General features: G+C 42.7%; 1 protein-coding gene across 1 annotated transcript in view; it reads right to left on the bottom strand.

The window, feature by feature from the left end:
• LOC129818278 (dymeclin-like) overlaps positions 1–21,756 on the bottom strand; it is a 149,910-nt gene that overhangs the window by 113,092 nt on the left and 15,062 nt on the right. Inside the window, exons 3-8 of the mRNA XM_055874023.1 lie at positions 20,546–20,598; positions 16,741–16,834; positions 12,954–13,087; positions 7,797–7,869; positions 4,322–4,447; positions 636–778 (exon numbers count right to left, since the gene is read on the bottom strand). Coding sequence (XP_055729998.1) covers positions 636–778; positions 4,322–4,447; positions 7,797–7,869; positions 12,954–13,087; positions 16,741–16,834; positions 20,546–20,598 — 623 coding nt within the window. The remainder of the gene's footprint in view (positions 1–635; positions 779–4,321; positions 4,448–7,796; positions 7,870–12,953; positions 13,088–16,740; positions 16,835–20,545; positions 20,599–21,756) is intronic.

Here is a 21,756-nt window from a genome sequence, read left to right as displayed (position 1 = left end):
CTTGGGTGCTTGACTGCAGTTAGTACTGAACACTCGGATCAACACTTAAAGAGGGTGTGAACGGTGCAGAATGGGGGTAGACAAACAAGGTTTCTCCAGTAGTAGTACCAAAACATTTAAAGGCGATTTTCTCAAAAGTGAGTTTCCAAGTACAGAATTACTTTCCCAATGTCCCCCTACTGTAGTTTATGATATACCATTTTGTAGCTCTGAGTCTCTACTTTTATCCAATGTAAAAAAAAAAACTATTTAAAATGTTGCTACATAAGACCGATTTGAGCTGGTCGGTCACATACTGCATGTGGGAACTCCACAAGACTGTTGGAAAAGCATTCCAGGTGAAGCTGGTTGAGAGAATGCCAAGAGTGTGCAAAGCTGTCATCAAGGCAAAGGGTGGCTACTTTGAAGAATCTCAATTATAAAATATATTTGGATTGTTTAACACTATTTTGGTTACTACATGATTCCATATGTGTTATTACAAAGTTTTGATGCCTTCACTATTATTCTACAATGAGAAAATAGTAAAAATAAAGATAAACCCTTGAATGAGTAGGTGTCCAAACTTTTGACTGGTACTGTATGTGTGTGTATAAGTAATTTGCCTGTCTGTCTGTGCACCTGTCGTTACTTACTTGCTACTCCCGAGGCAAGTCCGTAGAGCAGGCCTCCTCTGTCAGACTGCTGTTCAAAGATGTGTGTGGCAGGAGGCGGACACTTCTCCTGTCTGATGAAGTTATACAGCAGAGTCTTCACCAACTGACTGGTCAGGGACAAACTGGGGAAGATGAGACAGAGACGACGAGACAATTAGTGACACTAAGTCAACACACAAGCCAGCAGCTTGTATTCATGGATGTCAAGGAAAGCCAAGCTACCCCAAAAAATGTACCCAAGAAAAAATATAAAAACATAAAATAATGCATCTTTAGTCTCTCTGTGTTTTATCATTTTCATTCAATTCGCAAGAGGTTGAATGCGTCTCACCGGAGAAAGCATCCGAACGAGCAAAACAGCACCCCTCTGTCTCTGTATGTGTAGTCCATCTATCTGATGCTGTCTGGTCTAAAAGAGTATGACATTGTTGCCGCCTGTAGCATTGAATGCAAGGGAAGCCAGCGAGCCCTTGACAAAAAAAGTATGAAATAAGAGGCAATCACCGTTGAGCTAAACTGAGTGAGCTCAACTGTGAATGGTCCTGGTGCACCAAAATAAAAAGTGTCAAGGGAAGCCATTTTGGATTTGGCGTCATTCCTATCAAATCGCATCGACAGCATACGTCACTGAGAGAAACAACTTGAATTGTTGCATCTCGTTGTGTTGTGGTCTTCCGGTGGCTAGCTAAAATAGGCTCATTCCTAAATTAGCCATGTATGTTATTTGGGCTTGTGGTTTTACTCAATTCTCCGTACTGGTCAATGAATATATTGGTGATTCTGATCCAACCATTCATTTATTAATTGTACCCCTGTTTCTGTTCAACACACAGAAATCAGAACCATATACAGCTACATATTTAGCTTAAGTTGAATGGACTAAATCGTTTTTGGCATCTTTTAGTTGTCACTGTATTAGACTACGCATAGGTGATTTTGTGATGTTGAAATTGTGCTGGAAATAGTGGAGGCAGCGCCTGTTTACTTTGCGACTTGCGGTAACTCCGTGGTTCTAAATCAATAGTTGTTTAGTTGTCCGAAAATGTCGGAAACATTAAAAACTTGCTTGACCATGCTGTAGGTCATGTAACTGTTAAATGCAATATGCTTTGTGGACTTCAACGGACAGAGGTTGCTCTCCAGTTTTGTGACGAAACAAAAAGGTGTGGTTGAATTTATTCTGCCACCGTCTTCTTATGGTCTCGGCCTTTAGACCTATAGATCACGGTCGCAAGGCATATAAACGAACAGGTTACAGATCAAACAACGCTATTATCAGAACACTTAGGTGATAATATGGCATTATCTTTCTGGCATCCCAGTAATTTTAGCCACGCACCACTACTGACACAGAGAGACCCAGTAGACCTGCTAGCAATAGATGGGCATGACAGCTTATCGTATGTTATTACATGTTATCTATCACATTATCACCATCATTTAAGTGATAATGCCCTCGAGGCCAGTGTTTGGAGGATATATTGACACGGGTGTTGTTAGGCCTGAGACAAAGTCGAGTTACCAACATATTCAAATAATGATTTAATACTTTAATTAAAAAGTTGTTTTGATGAATTTATTCATCCTTCCACAAGATATAGTCCCGACACAAATCTAGAGTTGCTACCCAAGCCGGCCGGCCGCTCGCTCTATTGGTTCGGTTGCTAGAGACACAAACCAGTCGTTCAGTCTTTTTGTTCTGTATCAATGGACGCGACCTAGTCGTTCATTCTAAATGTTCCATTGCCATAATAGCTGGCAACGTTCTTATCCCTTGCTTGCTAGCTAGCCAACTACGGCTAACTTAGTCACGTCAAAAAGCCCGAATTACAAAGTAACTTCATTTGCATTTGTTTAAGCTGTTTTCTAAAGACATTTATTTGGATACATCCATAACAGTGAGCTAATGAGGCGCGATTTCGCCTGGCATAGATCATGTGCTCTCTCGTCAGGACACTGTTGTTCAGAGAAGCTAGTCAACAACACAGCTAACATAATCACTTAAAACTGAAGCTGGAAAGACCGCAAACTAGCTACAATTCGTTTCTTGTACCTTTTTTTCAATGAACATTTCTTTGTATATACCCATAAAAATTATGCCAGCTGATTCATGAATCCGAATGGTTGGGAAACGCTGCCTGCCTGTCTCGTCCCGACTCACAACACGTTCATTACTATGGGACAGCTGGAGATCGAATTTCAATATTGATACAATGCTGTAAATGTCGAAGAGACAGACAGCAATATTTATACAAATCTCTGCTGTTGAAAACTAAATGTTAGTATAAAAGGAATAGTGAGATCATGTCTAGATGCTTTTTATAGTGGAGATCAAGTTTATAAATTGCTTGTCTGGTCTAATGAGAGGGTGGATTGCGCAGAGTAAATAGGCATTTTAACGTCATAGATTTAGCCGGTGGTAACTTGCGGAAAAGACACGGGCTGGAATTTTAACCAATCAGCATTCAGGATTAAACCCACCCGTTGAATAAAATATGACATATTCCTGACCTATGCCATCTATTTGCAGAAACAATGAAATGACGAATACAACAGAAAAAAAAGTAAGATCATATTTATTTATTTAAATTAAAATTGACCATTTCACCTGTAACAATTGTTTACCTACACATTTATTGTGGAAATTTCTCAACAAAAACATCTATTATTAAAATATGTCAGGACTCCGGTGAGAGGATGACTGGCCTTTCTGTGATTAATAAGTGTTTACTGTTTTCGGATGTTTTAGTGGGAAACCAACCTATTTTCTTGTTTTAACGCTGGACAGATATGGGAAAACGTCCCAAGAAAAGCAGCGGTGGGCTTCCGTTTCTGTTTGAATGTGTGGAGAGAAACACAAACTCTATTGTGAGTGACTGTGTGTGTGTGTGTGTGTGTGTGTGTGTGTGTGTGTGTGTGTGTGTGTGTGTGTGTGTGTGTGTGTGTGTGTGTGTGTGTGTGTTTGTGTGGTGTGTGTGTGTGAGAAAGGGAGACCGTGTGCTGCGTGTGTGCTGCGTGTGCGCGAGACCGAGAGAAGTGGAGCGCTTAGAAAAACAACTTGTGTTTGTTTTTGTGGGCCTTGTTTTTGGCTGAGGCAGAAGCTCAGCTTTCTTGTGTGCCCTGGCCAGCCTCCCACTGAACCTCAGACAGAGTAGGGTCTGTCCCTATTGGCCCTGGTCAAAAGTAGTACACTATATTGGGTATAGGGTAGCATTTGGGACGCACTCCTCCAGACCCACCAGGGAGATGACTGGCTCCTTAGTGGCAGAGACCGACATCTTGGCTGGACCACTTTCCGTGGAACGTGAGAACATTACTCGGACCTTGATAATGTTACTCGGAACCCTGTCTGGAACAATCTGAATCACAACCTGTAACATGTAGCTAGCTGTTTCCAAGGACTCATGGAGACTCCTGCTAAAGTTTCTTAGTTAGGATCATGTGATTGTGTCATTGTAGAGACTCGCTTGCCAAGGTTACTTTTGGGTCGTGATTATGCCGAATAAGAGTGAACGTGGAAGGCGTTGAGACTACAGACACAGACCCATATGTGTTTAGGTATATACAGTAGCAGACCTGGAATGAAATAGTATTTGATTTCAGTCAAATGCCTCCACTCACCGTCGGGTGTGTATGTGTGTGCGCGTCACCATCTCTCCACTCACCATCGCCCCTTCATCAGGTACTGGTAGATGAGTCCGTCTCTCAGGATCTCCTTGTGAAAGAGTTGGTAGGACAGCAGCACCAGCAAGGTGGTCACAGCCTCAAACAGGATACTGTACGTGATGTCCCTGTAACACACACACACAGAGAGAGAGAGAGAGAGAGAAAGAGAGAGAGAGAGAGAGAGAGAAAGAGAGAGAGAGAAAGAGGGAAAGAGACAAACACACACTGTGTTAAATAGACATATAACTTGGTGATCGTGCTGCACAAAGCCTATAAGCACCAAGACATTGAAAATATTTTTTGGGGGGGGGTTGAAAATACGTAATTTCAACATCTTGTGCTCACGCCTGTACAGTTGACAGGAAACACACATGGAACATAGTATTCTGAATGAAACTGGTGTGTACTGAGGAGGACATAAGCTGCTCTCTCTCATCTCATGAATTGGCCCACATGCAGTGACTAAGAGATTGAGTATCTCTGTGTGCTATGATTAATATGTCTCGTGACACAAGTCATGACAGAGAGAGAGAGAGAGCCCCATGGTCTTTGAGCATCAGTGTCACCGCCAGTCTTTCCTCACTCGCTCTCTTTTTCTGTCCCTCCTACTCTCGCTTTCTTGATCCCGGTCTCTCACACTCTGAACCCCCCCCCCCCCCCCCCCATTGTTCCTCTCCTTCCTGTCCCCCCCCGCTCTTCCAGTTCCGCCTCGCTTCCATTCCGCAGCCTGTGTTGTCACGCCACAGATGCCTTTCACTTTCAGGGTTCTATTTTTACCACTGTACTCAGAGTGGGGGGCTATTCAACTGACAACCGACCCCCCCCCCCCCCCCCCAGCACAGGTAGTGGGAGGAATTGATCTCTCTTGGCATTAACCACACCAACTGGCACACACAGATTATACAGTACTGTATATAAAACATCTGTGCCCTTTAGATGTTTGTTTTCCTTTTCAGTTTAACACAAGCTACCATGGAAAACATCTCCAAATGCTCCATGCCTGTCCTAGCTACTGTACGAGTTGACCGTTCTAGTTAGGCCTACATTTTTGTTATTGCATCAATGGTGAGAACAAGGGATGGATCCTAAACAGAAGGAGCTCAATCCGTCATATATTGATTGCTGCAGTCCATCACTGGTCAACTCTCAAATGATTTGTCTAAACATTCTGAAAATGTTTTTAAAAAGGGGATACACTCTTGAATTCTGCCAAAAAGGCGGGCTTTCTGTCCCTCTCCTCTCTACTCGGAGCACGTAGATAGGAAACGGGCAGACGGCAACAAAGCGAAAAGGGGGGGGGGGGGGGAACAAGGACGTTGTGAAGCTTCAAAACAATGAAGAATGGAATGAATTGCTGAACAGAGACGGAGAGACAGAGAGATGTGTTCGTTTCAAACCCCCGTCAATCATTTCTTTCAAACCTCAACCAACCTTTGCCTCGGAATGGCTCTCATGTAAACAAGAGTAATAACATCCGTCAGTCCTCCTTTTTGTCTTTGATCGAGTTACTACAAGGAGAGTTGAATAAGACGCTTACATCAGCAAAGTGTGTATGAGTGTGTTCCCACTCAGAGTAAGGTTACCGCCATGCACTCCTCAATCACTATCCTCAGCATCATCATCGCGGTTCATAGGTTCTAGGCATGACGGACACATGGAGGAGGAACGGAGGATAAGGAAATCCTGAGAACACTCCATGGGACATGGAGATCGCCATGCCGAATGCTTTTGCATTGAGTGTGAGGGAGGGAGGCAGTCTCGGCCTGGAGCACGGCCATACTCACGACACACACAAAAGGAGGAGACTCGTGCTTTCAGCACAGGCACATTGACAGACCTTCAGAAATGAATGGCATGGCTAAGGCTAAATGATAGGTATAGCCAGGCCTAAATAAAAAGTCATAGAAATGTCGACCATGAAAAGCTAAAGGCAATAGAAATAGACATAGAAATGTCGACCATGAAAAACTAAAAGGTAATAAAAAAGTCGACGATGAAAAACTAAAAGGCAATAGAAATATACATAGAAATGTCGCCCGTGAAAAACTAAAAGGCAATAGAAATATACATAGAAATGTCGCCCATGAAAAACTAAAAGGCAATAGAAATAGACATAGAAATGTCGCCCATGAAAAACTAAAAGGCAATAGAAATAGACATAGAAATGTCGCCCATGAAAAACTAAAGGCAATAGAAATAGACATAGAAATGTCGCCCATGAAAAACTAAAGGAAATAGACATAGAAATGTCGACCATGAAAAACTAAAGGCAATAGAAATAGACATAGAAATGTCGACCATGAAAAACTAAAGGCAATAGAAATAGACATAGAAATGTCGACCATGAAAAACTAAAGGCAATAGAAATAGACATAGAAATGTCGACCATAAAAAATTAAAAGGCAATAGAAATAGACATAGAAATGAGTGTACTGCTGACTGTTTGATGAGCTTACACACAAAGACACATACAGACGCAGGCATGTGCGCGCGCACACACACCGCTGCGTGTTGGGAAAGCACAAAAGCGAAGACAGAGGCGTAAGCGGAGAAATGCCTTTGAAATGTACACCGGCGCCGCCGGCAATGAAAAGTAGTGAACTATATAAGGAATAGGGTGCTATTTGGAATGCCGCTGAAGATACACACTGACCATCCGCTCTCCCTGCTCCCTCCCCAGGGCAGTGGCTGCATGTCCCACCCCCAAACAAGGGACTGTAATCCAGCCATCCAAGGGGCTCCTCTCCCATTACCGCCTTCCTCTCCCTTTGACCCTCCCTACCTAACCCTCAGTTTCTCTCAACCGCCTCACTGTGTGTGTGAGTGAGAGGGAGTGTGTCCACCCCAGCAGATGGACCATGAGACCGCACTGCAATGGGAACACAGAGATCCAGTGACCCTCTGCCTCTGAACCTCTGCCAGAGACCTCTATTCTATCCGAGACAGAAAGAAAATGATAGAAAAGTCGGCTGGCACACAAAGAGAGAGAGAGAGAGAGAGGCTGGCAAACAGTCAGAGATGCAAGATGAGTAGGTGACTAGAAAGACAAAAACAAAAGATGGTGTCCTTGGTGTGACACCAGAGGACCTTGTGCATTCACAGTGGAGCTCAATGAGATGGGGCAGAACACAGGATCATATTACCTCGGTCTACCCCCATCTGCCCCTGTCTGGGGTCCAAAGCCACCACTGATACTTCAACAGATAGTGCCATTAGGACCAGATTATGGTGTCAGGTTTTATATGAAAAAGGGAGAGGTATAAAATGCTACGAGTCTAACTGATGATATAGTAGGTGCAGAGAAGCTGTAGTGTGTAGAGCTGGCCTTCCACTTGCCACTGTCCGTGTACTCATTAAAGCACGTGGAGGTCGTCACAGGCGGTCCAGACTCACCATACCTCACTCTTCTCCCCTCCCTCTATGCCATTCCGTCTAAACACCTATACCCCATTCCCACAGGAGAGGTATACTCACAGCAGGGGAACCTCCACCACCAGGTGTACGAGGTTATACATCAGCTCTTCCAGCAGTACCTCGCTCCCTGTGTCTGGAGAGAGCGAGAGAGAGACCGGGGTTAAGCCAATTACCTAGCCTGTTTCTGCTTCCACCCCAGTTTCAATTAGATCAGCCAGTAGCTATATTCACTCCCTTACCACAGTAAAAAGACCACTGTGTCCATTTGGGTTCAATGGGAAGCTGTGGTGAGTGCAACCCAAGCTGACAGGCAAACAGAAACACATCAGAAGAACACAAGGCACAGTGGGAAGGCGCCATAGAACGCATAGCCTTGATACTGATTAAATATACACTAAGTGGCCAGTTTATTAGGTACACCCATCTAGTACTGTGTCGGACTCCCCTTTGCCTCCAGAGCAGCCTGAATTCTTCCGGACATGGATTCTACAAGTCAGAAACGTTCCACAGGGATGTTGGTCACACCACCAGGTGGGATTGGTCCACGGACTCAAGCTGTGAATGCCATATCCTGACTCTGCCATCCGCATGTGACGCAACAGGAAAGCGGGATTCGCTGCGGACCAGGCGATGTTTTTCCCCACATCTCAACAGCCCAGTGTTTGTGATTGCGAGCCCACTGGAGCCACTTCTTGTTTTCAACTGATACGAGTGGAACCCGGTCTGGTCGACTGCTGCAAATAGCCCATTCCTAACAAGGATCGAGGAGTTGCGCGCGTTCCGAGAATCCGTTCGGCACGTCACTGTTGTACTGCGTTGTTCTTTCTCCGTTTGTGGCCTGCGCGCTTCTTTCCATTCTCCTTCGACCTCGCTCATCAACGAGCTATTAAATCGCCCACAGGAATGCCATTGACTGGATGTTGTTTTTGTTTGGGCGCACCATTCCTCGGTAAAACTCTAGAGACATTGTCGTGCGTGAAAAGCCCAGGAGAGCGGCAGTTTCTGAGATTTCGGATCGGGTGCGTCTGGCACCAGCGATCGCACCTCTCTCAAAGTTACTTAGGTCCCTCCTTTTGACCATTCTAACTTTCAATCAAACAGTAACTGAATGTCTCGATGCCGGTCGGCCTGCTTTATATAGCAAGCCACGGCCACGGCCACGTGACTGAAAGCGATCCATTTTTGTGAACTGGGTGGTGTACCTAGTAAGTGAGTGTATATACACTAGACTAGCATATGTTCATTGGCAAAGCCAACATGGATGAAACATCTCTTGTACATCATTTTATCATGGCAAATGTTCATACAGTGTTATTAACCTAACAGGGTTGAATACAGAGGATCCTGAATATCACACAGTCTATGCTGTATATCTATGCTATATATTATATGTTTTGATATCTTTACACTTCAAATGGGTCTTGTAAATGGACACAAGTACCAAACGCTATTCTAATGCATTATACATGTTCAACGTTACTCTCTCCACGTTCAATCTCCTGCGACTAAAATACTATTCCCTGTCTACACATTTACAGTATCAATCTGTGAACACCAACAGAGAAACAACATAAAATCACAAGAATAAAAACAACTGCTCTGCTCTGTCTCAGTTTTGGTTTCTGCAACCCCTAGCAATACGCCATTGAAATCCCTCTCTCCTCTCTCTCTCTCGCTTCCTTCTTCCTTCCCTCTCTCTCCATTTTCTTCCACCCTTCCCCACTCTCCCCTTCCCCTCCAGGGAGAGAGAAGGATTGAAAGAGAGACAGTGGAGGGTGAAGACAGCCTGTTGGCACCATCTCCTCCTCCGTCTCCAACAACTTCCAATTAAGCGTTTCCAGCCCTCCTCTCTATCTCTCTCTTCGTCCTACTAACATCCCCATCTTTTCTTTTCTCACTAACGTCCCTCCCTCTCTTTTCTTTTCTTCCCACTAATGTCCCCCTCTCTTCCCTTCCCCAGCTTTTCCCACCAACGTCAGTCCAACCCTTGGGAGCCAAGGGCTTAAATGGGAACCCAATCTAGACTACAGAGCCGATATTAACTCCGATGATGGGATGTGATGCCGTTTTTCCACATGTCCCCCCCCCCGTATCTCCCTCCCCCTCTCTCTGGAAGGGTGACCTACCCAGCAGCCACTGAAGACAATACCAGATGAGGAAATGGAGTGACTGAACTGGCAAAGGGATGAATGAAGGAACCGCAGTTCACATAGGCTTAAGTGTGTGGCGTGGCAGCTTCAGAGTGTGTTTGATTTAGACATCAGTCTCTACATTAGGGTTTCCATTAGCTGGCTATCGGACGATAAGAAAAATGAAAAGCCGATAAATAAAACTGCTGCCGGCCAAAATGACCAGGAGAAAAAAAATGTAATTGCAAAATAATGCTTTTTATTAATTGATGGAAATACTAGGAGGCAAATACATTTGACCATCATGCTTATCGTGTACAGCTTAAATTGGCGTTTGTGTATCTTTGTTAGTCATCATGTAGCCCATCTTCTTTATCAACACAGCTATCACACGTGTACAGCATAAAGAGCCTATTTTGAGTGGGATTTCTCCTGCAGCTCCTCAGCAGGATGCTGCAGAAGTCAAATGTGCTTTTATAAGCCCATTCATGTGCAAGCATTCTAAATGCAATCGTGTTAAACTGTTTTCATGGCCACGATTGAAAATAGCTAGGCCTACTATTTTTATTTGTCAACTGGTAACCTAATTGAAGCATGCCTCCATTCATCATTCAAGTGCGGGCAACAGGCTATCAGCGTGTCACCGGCACTTCACAATGTGAGCTGGAGGCAGTACGCATTTTGAAAACATAGGTCCTACTTCATTGTTTGAAACCTGAAAGCTTTACTTCATATTATGAGGCATGTCATACTTTGCTTCAAAGTAGCCTATAGGCAAATCCGACCATGGAAAAGAGGAGGAAATTATTTTATAAAGACTTCATAGGCGGTGTGTTAATTTCAAGTTTGGGGGAGCTAATAATTTATCCTACCATTTCTACCGATCTGCGTGCCAGTTATGATTTTCATATGCGCATTTCTGGAACAGTTAATTTCAATAATAACGTTTCTGTTTGTCAAAATCATTGTCACATGGTAAATCATAAAAATCTGAATTAAAATGGTAATAATCGAAAAAGTTTAAATTAAACTAATGTGAGCACCAGCCTCTGCCATATGGACACATTGATACACCGCGACCCATTGGCGGCTAAAGAAATGAGAGCTTTGAACTCAGTCTATAGGCTAATGCAGCAGTATGCCTAGAACTTCCATTGTCAACTAAAACAAAATAAAGCCAACAAATAAAAACTGCAGAAAATATGATCAATTCAGGTTCTTTCAATTGCATTCATCTCTCCACTCAGTGTGTCTACCTCCCTTTCTATACGTCTTGGACTACTCTATTTATCAATTCCGTATTACCTACATTTACTACTGGTGACATATGGAACAGGGAATAAAAATTTAAAAAACGATCAAAGGGCAAACAATTCACACAATTAAACAATGAATGCGCAAGAATTGGCGGGAGACAGCTGAGTCCTTCCTTGAGAGAGACTAGCCTATATCTTCGTCACACACCCCTACCCTTCTTCTTGTCTCAACATTTTAAATGATACTCAAAGACACATCATCTTCACACATATTGTAGATGCTTTTCACTGACAGCCACAACTCAGCTAGGTAAATTGCCACTTGCTCTGCCCAAATTGCGGGCCTCCCAAATAGGCACAGGCCTACGAGCTTGTGGTTTGAAACAATCAACAGCAACAACAAAAAAACGATAGAAACTAAAATATAGATCCTTGATTCCGCTGTCGCTAAATGACGCTTTCTGGTGAAGTATTTGACTGATTTGATATATTTCTGTATGGACGGTAATTACATAACTTTGGCAAATTTATGAAAGACTTTTCATACCAACTTTCTTTCGACCAGAAGCCCAAAGGCACAAATCCTAGTCATATTAGCAACCCGTCCTTGTTGATGCACCTTTAGATTCCGCCTCTTTCTAAGTTTTGAATGGAGATTTTGATACATATGGAACCGCTCTCATCAGGTGCGCTGTTTAGAACAGAGTTTTGGCAAATGTTTGAAAATGATGTTTTATTGGCTGCGTCATTCCATGTTCTGTTAAGATGAATTTACCATAATTAAGATGAATTACCATCATCCAAATGGGATTTCTGTCATTCTGAGCACTGTGGTTGGACGCCCAAATGGGTTACGCACCCAATGCATATGGGTCTGGGACATTTCTCAAATGACCGGTAAATTAAAATATTTCAGGTCATGTTGTACAGCACCACATTTTCCTAACGGAAACCCTGGTGTGTGTGTGTGTACTCTGTGCAAATGTTTTCTCTGTCATAGGTCAAAGTAAAACACACTATGTAATTTCACAATAATTCACTATACAAACTAGGATGTTTACCCATTTCTCTCCTTGGTTTTACTGAAAAGCAAAACATTTTCCACTATACAGGATGATTTCCTCACCATCACGTCAGACTAAATCCACTCAGATGGTTAGCTAGGATATGTGATCAGCGTAAATTGCTCATAGGCTTTGAGTAAAACAAATACCGTCTCTCCCCCCATAATTTACTCTTACTGGCAAAGGGATGAATGAAAGAAAAAGCCAGCCATAATAACCGCAGATCACTGTGTGGCACCTTCAGACCAAAGGAGGCTGGTGGCAACTTAAATTGTGGAGGACCAGCTGGAACGGAAATAAATGGAACGGTATCGAACACAAACATGTCGTTTCCATGGTTTCCATGTGTTTGATACCATTCCATTCACTCCATTCCAGCCATTATTATGAGCCGTCCTCCCCTCACCAGCCTCCTGTGATTCAGACTGTATGTTTAAGACATCGTCAGTCTCTGTATGTGTTCTGTGAAATTCACCATTTACCTCAGAGTGACTCACATAATTTCCTAATCTTTTACTTGATCAAGACGTTTACCCTTTTCCTCACTGGTTTTACTATAAAGAGAAACATTTCCCAATTCCCACACTAACCGCTCTCTTCCACTCTCCCGTCTGCAATGACACACTGTCCTGGCTGTGCTTCAGTATTGAAAAGGGGGATGGATGCGGAGGTGGAGGGACGCGTGCGTGTGTGCGTGTGCACGCGTGGAGGGATGGATAAAGGAATACAGGTCTGAATGCGAGGGATGAAGGGATTTCTCTCACTCACCACAGGAGCCTGGCACCCTCTCCTGGTAGGAGAGCTGTAAGTGCAGCTCCTCCTCCGTCATCTCCCTGATGAAGACTTTGAGAAGGCAGCGAATCATGAACAAAGTATTGTGGGCCTGCCAGATGAACAGCTGACTGGAAAGGGGGGGGGGGAAGAAGATGAAAATTATTCCCTGGTTGAGATTTTCATTTCTCCTTTATCAAGACCAATCTAGGCATCGTAATAAACACAAATACTAAACATGAACATCAGGCACTCTCATTGCATTGTGTCAAATATGCTCATTGTTAACGTAAACTGATTTGGTTGGATATCGCATTAGTACCACTATCTATAGACTGGGGGGAGGGATTGAGGGGCACTGTGGACATAGTAAACAACCCTGCTATAAAAACTGGTGGCTAGGTGGCCCTGTCAAGGCGACAGACAGCGGATATCCTGTGACATAGAGATGTCCTGTGGCCCCTTGGCTTGTCCTCAGACTGTCTGGCCCCTTCAGGGAGACAGCAGTTACGACTGGTGACACATCCGCTATAGAGACACACGCAGTAGCCTTGACTAATTGTCTATTCTCACAGTCAGACCGTTACCACAGCCGGGAAGGATGGACGAGCCTCTGCTCTGATCTCTGGTGTTCACCAGGTCATATAAGAACACCAACAAAGCCAACGCTCACAAGTCACAGCAGGTGACGACAGTTGTGACAACAGTCGTGACTTGCGACACATCCGCTATGGAGACGTGGCAGCAGCCTTGACTACCACTGAGGAAAAGAGCAGCCTCTCACAGTGACAGTCACAACAGCCATGACAGTCAGGAAGGAAGGATGAGCCTCGGATTTCTGGTCACACACATGTACCACCAGTTCATTTAAGCCCACCAATCAACACTAACATAAAAACACACATACAAGCCAATATTATGACCAAAGGCATGTCCCAACAGTTCAAGTAAGCACACTAACCAGCACACTAACCAACACTTATAATCAAGCCAATACATGACCAAAGCAACTGCATTACTTTTAAATAAGCACACCAACACTCGCATAAATACACGTTCAAGCCAATATTATGACCAAAGTAATACAGGTAACTGCCAAAATAAAGTAAATAAAACAAGTATATTGAAAGCAGATGCTGCCACAGAGTTAGGGTTCCTGAGTTAATTAAGCAATTAACATCCCATCATGGTCATGTATAAAAATGCCCAGTTGCCCATTATTTTGGCTACCATGGCTAGAAGAAGAGATCTCAGTGACTTTGGAAGAGGGGTCTCAAAGGAGCATATGTGGCTACAAGTGTGTGGGTGCAGGGTTCACCACTAACTTGTTCTACCAGTGCTACCAACTTGTTCAGTTGGTGAAACCAGCACATGATTTGGTAGACCCATTTAAAAAAACATTTGATAATGACCTGGCCCGAGTCCCATAATGCGCCTGCATTCCATACAGAAGCAGGCTAATTATGACTAGCCATCTTTAAATTAGCATGCCATTGTGTTCTAACATTGATTTGGATAGATTTACTGTAACAGCAAAGAAAATAGACTTAGTGCAAAATGTATTTACTGCAGGTTTCACAGTGACGTGTTCTTTTCTCCTAAATCTTCTAGAGGGCATAATCCACCATTTTTGTCAGGTTTTCATTCTCAAAAATCACACTTTCTAAATCGGAAAAACAAAACTGGACATTCTAAATCCACAACAATGCTTCAACCACATCAGGGGACCATTTTTTAAGTCTGGGGACGGGGAAAACTTTGTAGTTATCCTTTAATTCAGGTGCACGCACACCAGCCAGACAGTTGTGTTTGGCTAGCTGTGTTTCTGTAGCACACATGGAGTTGTCAAAACTAATTGCCACTGGATTGATGCAAATTATTATTATTCTGCCAGGTAGATAAATGCTACTTTGTAGTTACTTAGCGTACCCATTCTTGCCTTAGCATTTACTGGTAGATATCATAACTTGGAACACCTTTCCTACCACCTTTCTACCCCTACCGCTGTCAGTCTTCGTTAAGCTGCTCCAAGCAGTTGTTTGAGAGCTGTGTGCTCTCTCTGCCAGGTAGATTACCTATAGGCTATATGTGCGCAGCACACGTGATAAATAAAGCAACATAATGAACTAACATCTTTTTTAATCAATTATATAGCCTAGATTAAAAATACCATTATTACAATATTTTTTGTCAGTGGCCCGCTTGGATGATTGACTGGGGTTTCTAAAACCTCCCCAGGCCAGCGGGCAACCCTGTAGGCTATGTGGAGTCCTGACACACACAGACAGGGGCATTCCCATGCTTCAGAAAGTTGGTTTACTTTTGGCAATTTCACAATACTGTTTAAATAAATCAATATAATACAAAAATAAGCAAATTGTGAACCAAAAACTAACGTGACCAGGTACATTTTTCCACTGGCACCCTTGCGACCAATTTTTTTAAAGTGTGTCGCGCCGCCAAGTCAAATGACATCAAATGAGACTGTATTGGTCGCAGTATCGAACCCGTGTGTGTGTGTGTGTGTGTGTGTCTCAGTCACCAGATCTCAATCCAATTGAACACTTATGGGAAATTCTGGAGCAGTGATTTAAACAGCGTTTTCCACCCCCAAAACATGGAAATTCTCGTGGAAGAATGATGTCGCCTCCCTCCAATAGAGTTCTAGAGTTCCAGTAGAATCTATGCCAGGAAGTATTGGAGTTGTTCTGACAGTTCGTGGTGGCCCAACGCCCTATTAAGACACGTTATGATGGTGTTTCCTTTATTTTGGGAGTTACTACTAGCTTCCATTGTAACTGTGGCAAGATTGTATGTGAAGCCTTGTGAGGACACCCACCATTTTAAAAGTGGCATGACCTGCACAGTTCTATGAGAACCAGCGTAGCCTAGCAGTTCACACAAACATCAATATCTTCACATTTTGTCATTTTCTATGTTTTAATGTTTTTCTTCGACAGAGTTTTCCCATGCCGACACCTTTCCACCACCGCACACATCTGGTCCACCAGATCTAGCTGGTAAACTTAAAGCCGCCCCTATTCCACTAATTACTATGAAGTTTTAGTTGATGTCTCTTACTTACTGGAAGTCTGACAGCTGGTGTCTGAGAACCGCTGGTGTGTCTCTTGCCTTACTAGAGGTCTGACAGCTGCTCCTCTTCTCTTACAAGTGACCATAAGCGGGATCTCTCACGGGTATCATAAGACCGCATGGCCACTTCCAATCCAACTACGGTGACAAAATCCCGTGGTGTTCATGACCAGAGCGAATCACAGCACAACGCAAATGACCCATGCACAATGCAAATACGCCTCCAATTATGTGGGTAAAAATGGAAAACCAGATTGAAGAGAGGAATAGGGAGGGATAACTGACTAACTCACTCCACCCTCAGGTTTATGAATGAAACACTTATCAGATCGTCTGAATTTCAACTTGGATGAGTTGGATCGCCCATCCAGAGTGCGGTTGGGTTTGTCACCAATACAGCCCAAACTATACCTTTTGGTGGATTCCCATGGGAAATGTAAAAAGTCAATGGTTCTGTTACAGCATTACCACTAAATCATGAGTACAGCACACACACATACTAATTAATGTACTATCCATGTCATAGTCCCAAACTCTAAGCCTACATGACCATTTCATCCCGGTCATTGATTTAAACATAAGCATCCAAGGTCTATTTATTATTGAACTACTCAATTTAGATCACCGATTCCCATCCCATCACTTGTTCTTGGAACAGCACTTGTTACTTGGCTTTACACATAGTACTCACTCTTGGCATTCTGTGGATATTTTCAACTCTTTGGTTCTTCCCAGGAATATTCTCACGAGGGCTCCAAAATTCCCTGTTCTGGGATTGTTCTCAACTGTAGGAGGGACAGACCGGAGAGGAGAGAGGAAGACACAGTAACCTGTATTTAAAAGAACTGCTTGGTGATTCTGACACACATTACATCAATAATCTATACTGAACAGAAATATAAACGCAACATGTAAAGTGTTGGTCCTGTTTCATCAGGTGAAATTAAAGATCCCAGAAATGGTCCATATGAACAAAAAGCTTAATTCTCTCAAATATGTTTGTATTCCTGTTAGTAAGCATTTCTCCTTTGCCATGATAATCCATCCACCTGACAGTTGTAGCATATCAAAAAGCGAATTAAACAGCATGATCATTACTCAGGTGCACCTTGTACTGGGGGACAATAAAAGGCCACTCAAATATGCTGTTTTGTCACACAACACAATACCACAGATGTCTTAGGTTTTGAGGGAGTATGCAATTCGTATGCTGACTGCAAGAATGTCCACCAGAGCAGTTGCCAGAGAATTTAATGTTAATATCGCTACCATAAGCCACCTCCAATGTAATTTTAGAGAATTTTGCCATTCATCCAACCGGCCTCAAAACTGCAGACCACGTGTAAGGCGTCGTGTGGGCGAGCGGTTTGCTAATGTCAACGTTGTAAACAGAGTGCCCCATGGTGGCGGTGGGGTTATGGTATGGGTACAGACAACGAATACAATGTATTTTTATCAATGGCAATTTGAATGCACAGAGATAACGTGACAAGGTATCCTGATCCTGAGGTCCATTGTTGTGCCATTCATCCGCCGCCATCACCTCACGTTTCAGCATGATAATGCACGTAAGCTGTAAGCTGAAAATGTCCCGGTTCTTCCATGGCATGGATACGCACCAGACATGTCACCCATTGAGCATGTATGGGATGCTCTGGATTGACATGTATGACATGTCGAGTTCCTCTGTGGCGCTGGGAGAACCTTCCAGAATAGATGGACAACCATCTCCACAGCACTCCACTAATTAGGCCTTTACAGCCTTATTCTAAAATTGATACAATAAAACAAATCCTCAGCAATCTATACACAATACCCCATAAAGACAAAGAGACAACAGGTTTTTAGAAATTATTGAAAAAGTATTAAAAATAAAAACAGAAATACCTTATTCACATAAGTATTCAGACCTTTTGCTATGAGACTCGAAATTGAGCTCATCCTGTTTCCATTGATCATCCTTGAGATGTTTCTTCAACTTGATTGGAGTCCACCTGTGGTAAATTCAATTGATTGGACATGATTTGGAAAGGCACACAACTGTCTGCATAAGGTCCCACAGTTGACAGTGCATGTCAGAGCAAAAACCAAGCCATATGAGGTCGAAGGAATTGTCCGTAGAGCTCAAAGACAGGATTGTGTCGAGGCGCAGATCTGGAAAAGGGTAGCAAAAAATGTCTGCAGCATTGAAGGTCCCCAAGAACACAATGGAAACGAGATTCTCTGGTCTGATGAAACCAAGATTTAACTCTTTGGCCCGAATGACAAGCGTCACATCTGGAGGAAACGTGGCACCATCTCTACGGTAAAGCATGGTGGTGGCAGCATCATGCTGTGGGGATGGTTTTCAGCGGCAGGGACTGTGAGACTAGTCAGGATCGAGGGAAAGATGAACGGAGCAAAGTACAGAGAGATCCTTGATGAAAACCTGCTCCAGAGCGCCTAGGACCTCAGACTGGGGCAAAGGTTCACCTTCCAACAGGACAACGACCCTAAGCACACAGCCAAGACACCGCAGGAGTGGCTTCGGGACAAGTCTCTGAATGTCCTTGAGAGGCACAGCCAGAGCCTGGACTTGAACGCGATTGAACATCTCTGTAGAGACCTGAAAACGCTCCCCATCCAACCTGACAGAGCTTGAGAGGATCTGCAGAGAAGAATGGGAGAAACTCCCCAAATACTGGTGTGCCAAACTTGTAGAGTCATACCCAAGAAGACTCAAGGCTGTAATCGCTGTAATCAGTTATTATTATTTTTTACATTTGCAAAGATTGCTAAAAACCTTTTTTTCCTTTGTTATTATGGAGTGTTGTGTGTAGATTGATGAGGGGGAAAAAACATTAATTTTAGAATAAGGCTGTAACGTAACAAAATGTGGAAAAGTCAAGGGGTCTGAATTAGAGGTCGACCGATTAATCGGAATGGCCGATTAATTAGGAGCGATTTCATGTTTTCATAACAATTGGTAATTGGCATTTTTGGACACCGATCATGGCCGATTACATTGCATTCCACGAGGAGATGCGTTATGTTATGCGAATGCAGCAAGGAGCCAAGGTAAGGTGCTAGCTAGCATTAAACGTATCTTATAAAAAACAATCAATCTTAACATAATCACTAGTTAACTACACATCGTTGATGATATTACTAGTTTATCTAGCTTGTCCTGCGTTGCATATAATCGATGCGGTGCCTGTTAATTTGTCATTAATTTGTCAGCCTACTTCGCCAAAAGGGTGATTTAACAAGCGCATTCGCAAAAAAAGCACTGTCGTTGCACCAATGTATACCTAACCATACACATCAATGCCTTTCTTAAAATCAATACACAAGTATATATTTTTAAACCTGCATATTTAGTTAATATTGCATGCTAACATGATTTTATTTTAACTAGGGAAATTGTGTTACTTTTCTTGCGTTCTGTGCAAGCAGTCAGGGTACATGCAGCAGTTTGGGCCGCCTGGCTCGTTGCGAACTGTGTGAAGACCATTTCTTCCTAACAAAGATGGTGAATTAATTTGCCAGAATTTTACATAATTATGACATAACATTGAAGGTTGTGCAATGTTACAGCAATATTTAGACTTATGGATGTCACCCGTTAGATAAAAAACTGAACGGTTCCGTATTTCACTGAAAGAATAAAAGTTTTGTTTTCGAAATGATAGTTTCCGGATTTGACCATATAAATGACCAAAGGCTCGTATTTCTGTGTGTTATTATATTATAATTAAGTCTATGATTTGATAGAGCAGTCCGACTGAGCGGTGGTAGGCAGCAGCAGGCTCGTAAGCATTCATTCAAACAGCACTTTCCTGCATTTGCCAGCAGCTCTTCGCAATGCTTGAAGCATTGCGCTGTTTGACTTCAAGCCTATCAACTCCTGAGATTAGGCTGGCAATACTAAAGTGCCTATTAGAACATCCAATAGTCAAAGGTATATGAAATACAAATGGTATAGAGAGAAATAGTCCTATAATAACTACAACCTAAAACTTCTTACCTGGGAATATTGAAGACTCATGTTAAAAGGAACCACCAGCTTTCATATGTTCTCATGTTCTGAGCAAGGAACTTAAGCGTTAGCTTTTTAACATGGCACATATTGCTCTTTTACTTTCTTCTCCAACACTGTTTTTGCATTATTTAAACCAAATTGAACATGTTTCATTATTTATTTGGGACTAAATTGACTTTATTGATGTATTATATTCAGTTAAAATAAGTGTTCATTCAGTATTGTTGTAATTGTCATTATTACAAATATATATATAAAAATTGGCCGATTAATTGGTATCTGCCTTTTTTGGTCCTCCAATAATCGGTATCGACGTTGTAAAATTATAATCGGTCGACCTCTAGTCTGAATACTTTCAGAATGTACTGTGTGTGTGTGTGATGCATGCATGTATGTATGTATGTATGTATGTATGTATGTATGCATGCATGCGTCAGGCAGGCATAACACTCAAACCAACAAACATAAGACGTACTCAGGATCTTGGCCAGGGGAATAACTGCCTCTTCCAACAGCTTGGAGTTACCACTGTAGAGGAGAGAGAATGAGCAAGAGAGCGAGAGAGAGAGAGAGCGAAAGAGCGAGAAAACGTTGGTCAATTCAATACCACAGCACTGTGGAACTCTGGACAGTTCTCTGAAATAAGAAGTTGTCATCATCAGTCTACCATGCCCTCTACTGTCAAGTCAGCATAGTCACAACACACTCATTCATAGAAACAGAATTAGAGGACAATTATAAACGTCTCAAAACTCTCATTGGCTAACTCCGGTTTCACAGAACTACCACTTGAAAACACCCACTCCTCTTACGTGCCTCACTAATGTCAATAAGCTTGTACTGTACAAACAGAAAACACCTACCATTTCAGAAAGCTGTTACTGTAACTTAAGGTCAACTACATTTACGGTCACATCTGATCATAAAGTCGGTTAGAACATTACTCCAAGCTGATGTGTATAAACTGGAACCTTTAGCACTAAAGGTTTGCAGCCCGGGATGACTCCCAAATGGCACCTTATCCCCAATGTTTTGCACTACTTTTGAACAGGGCCCATAGGGTTCCATTTCTTTTTTTTTTTTACATTTAACTCGACATTAAATTACTTCCCCAATCATTGCGGCTAGAGCGGGCAAGCTATTTACATGCATTGGACAGACAAGTGTAGTGTGTGAGGTGCGACTGAAATTTTGCGAGAAAGCGAGAGAGGGTGGAGGAGAAGACTTGGCTTAAAACCTGTCTAGGCCCGGGGTGCCGTTAGCGCCACTCCTCCCACATTCCACTGAAAAGGCAGGGCGCCAAATTAAAAAAATATATTTTTTAAAAATATTTAACTTTCACACATTAACAAGTCCAATACAGCTAGTGAAAGATACAGATCGTGTGAATCCAGCCAACATGTCCGATTTTTAAAATGTTTTACAGGGAAGACACAATATGTAAATCTATTAGCTAAACACCTTAGCAAAAGACACCATTTTTTCTTTGTCCACCAACACCAGTAGCTATCACCAATTCGGCTAAACTAAGATATTGATAGCCACTAACCAAGAAAAAACCTCATCAGATGACAGTCTGATAACATATTTATGGTATAGGATAGGTTTTGTTAGAAAAATGTGCATATTTCAGGTAGATATCATAGTTTACAATTGCACCCACCGTCACAAATCGACTAGAATAAA

Source organism: Salvelinus fontinalis, chromosome 21, assembly GCF_029448725.1.
Source record: "Salvelinus fontinalis isolate EN_2023a chromosome 21, ASM2944872v1, whole genome shotgun sequence".
In the NCBI taxonomy this organism is placed as follows: domain Eukaryota; kingdom Metazoa; phylum Chordata; class Actinopteri; order Salmoniformes; family Salmonidae; genus Salvelinus; species Salvelinus fontinalis.
The sequence above is the reverse complement of the archived record's forward strand: the minus strand, read 5'-3'. Positions and strand labels throughout refer to the sequence as shown.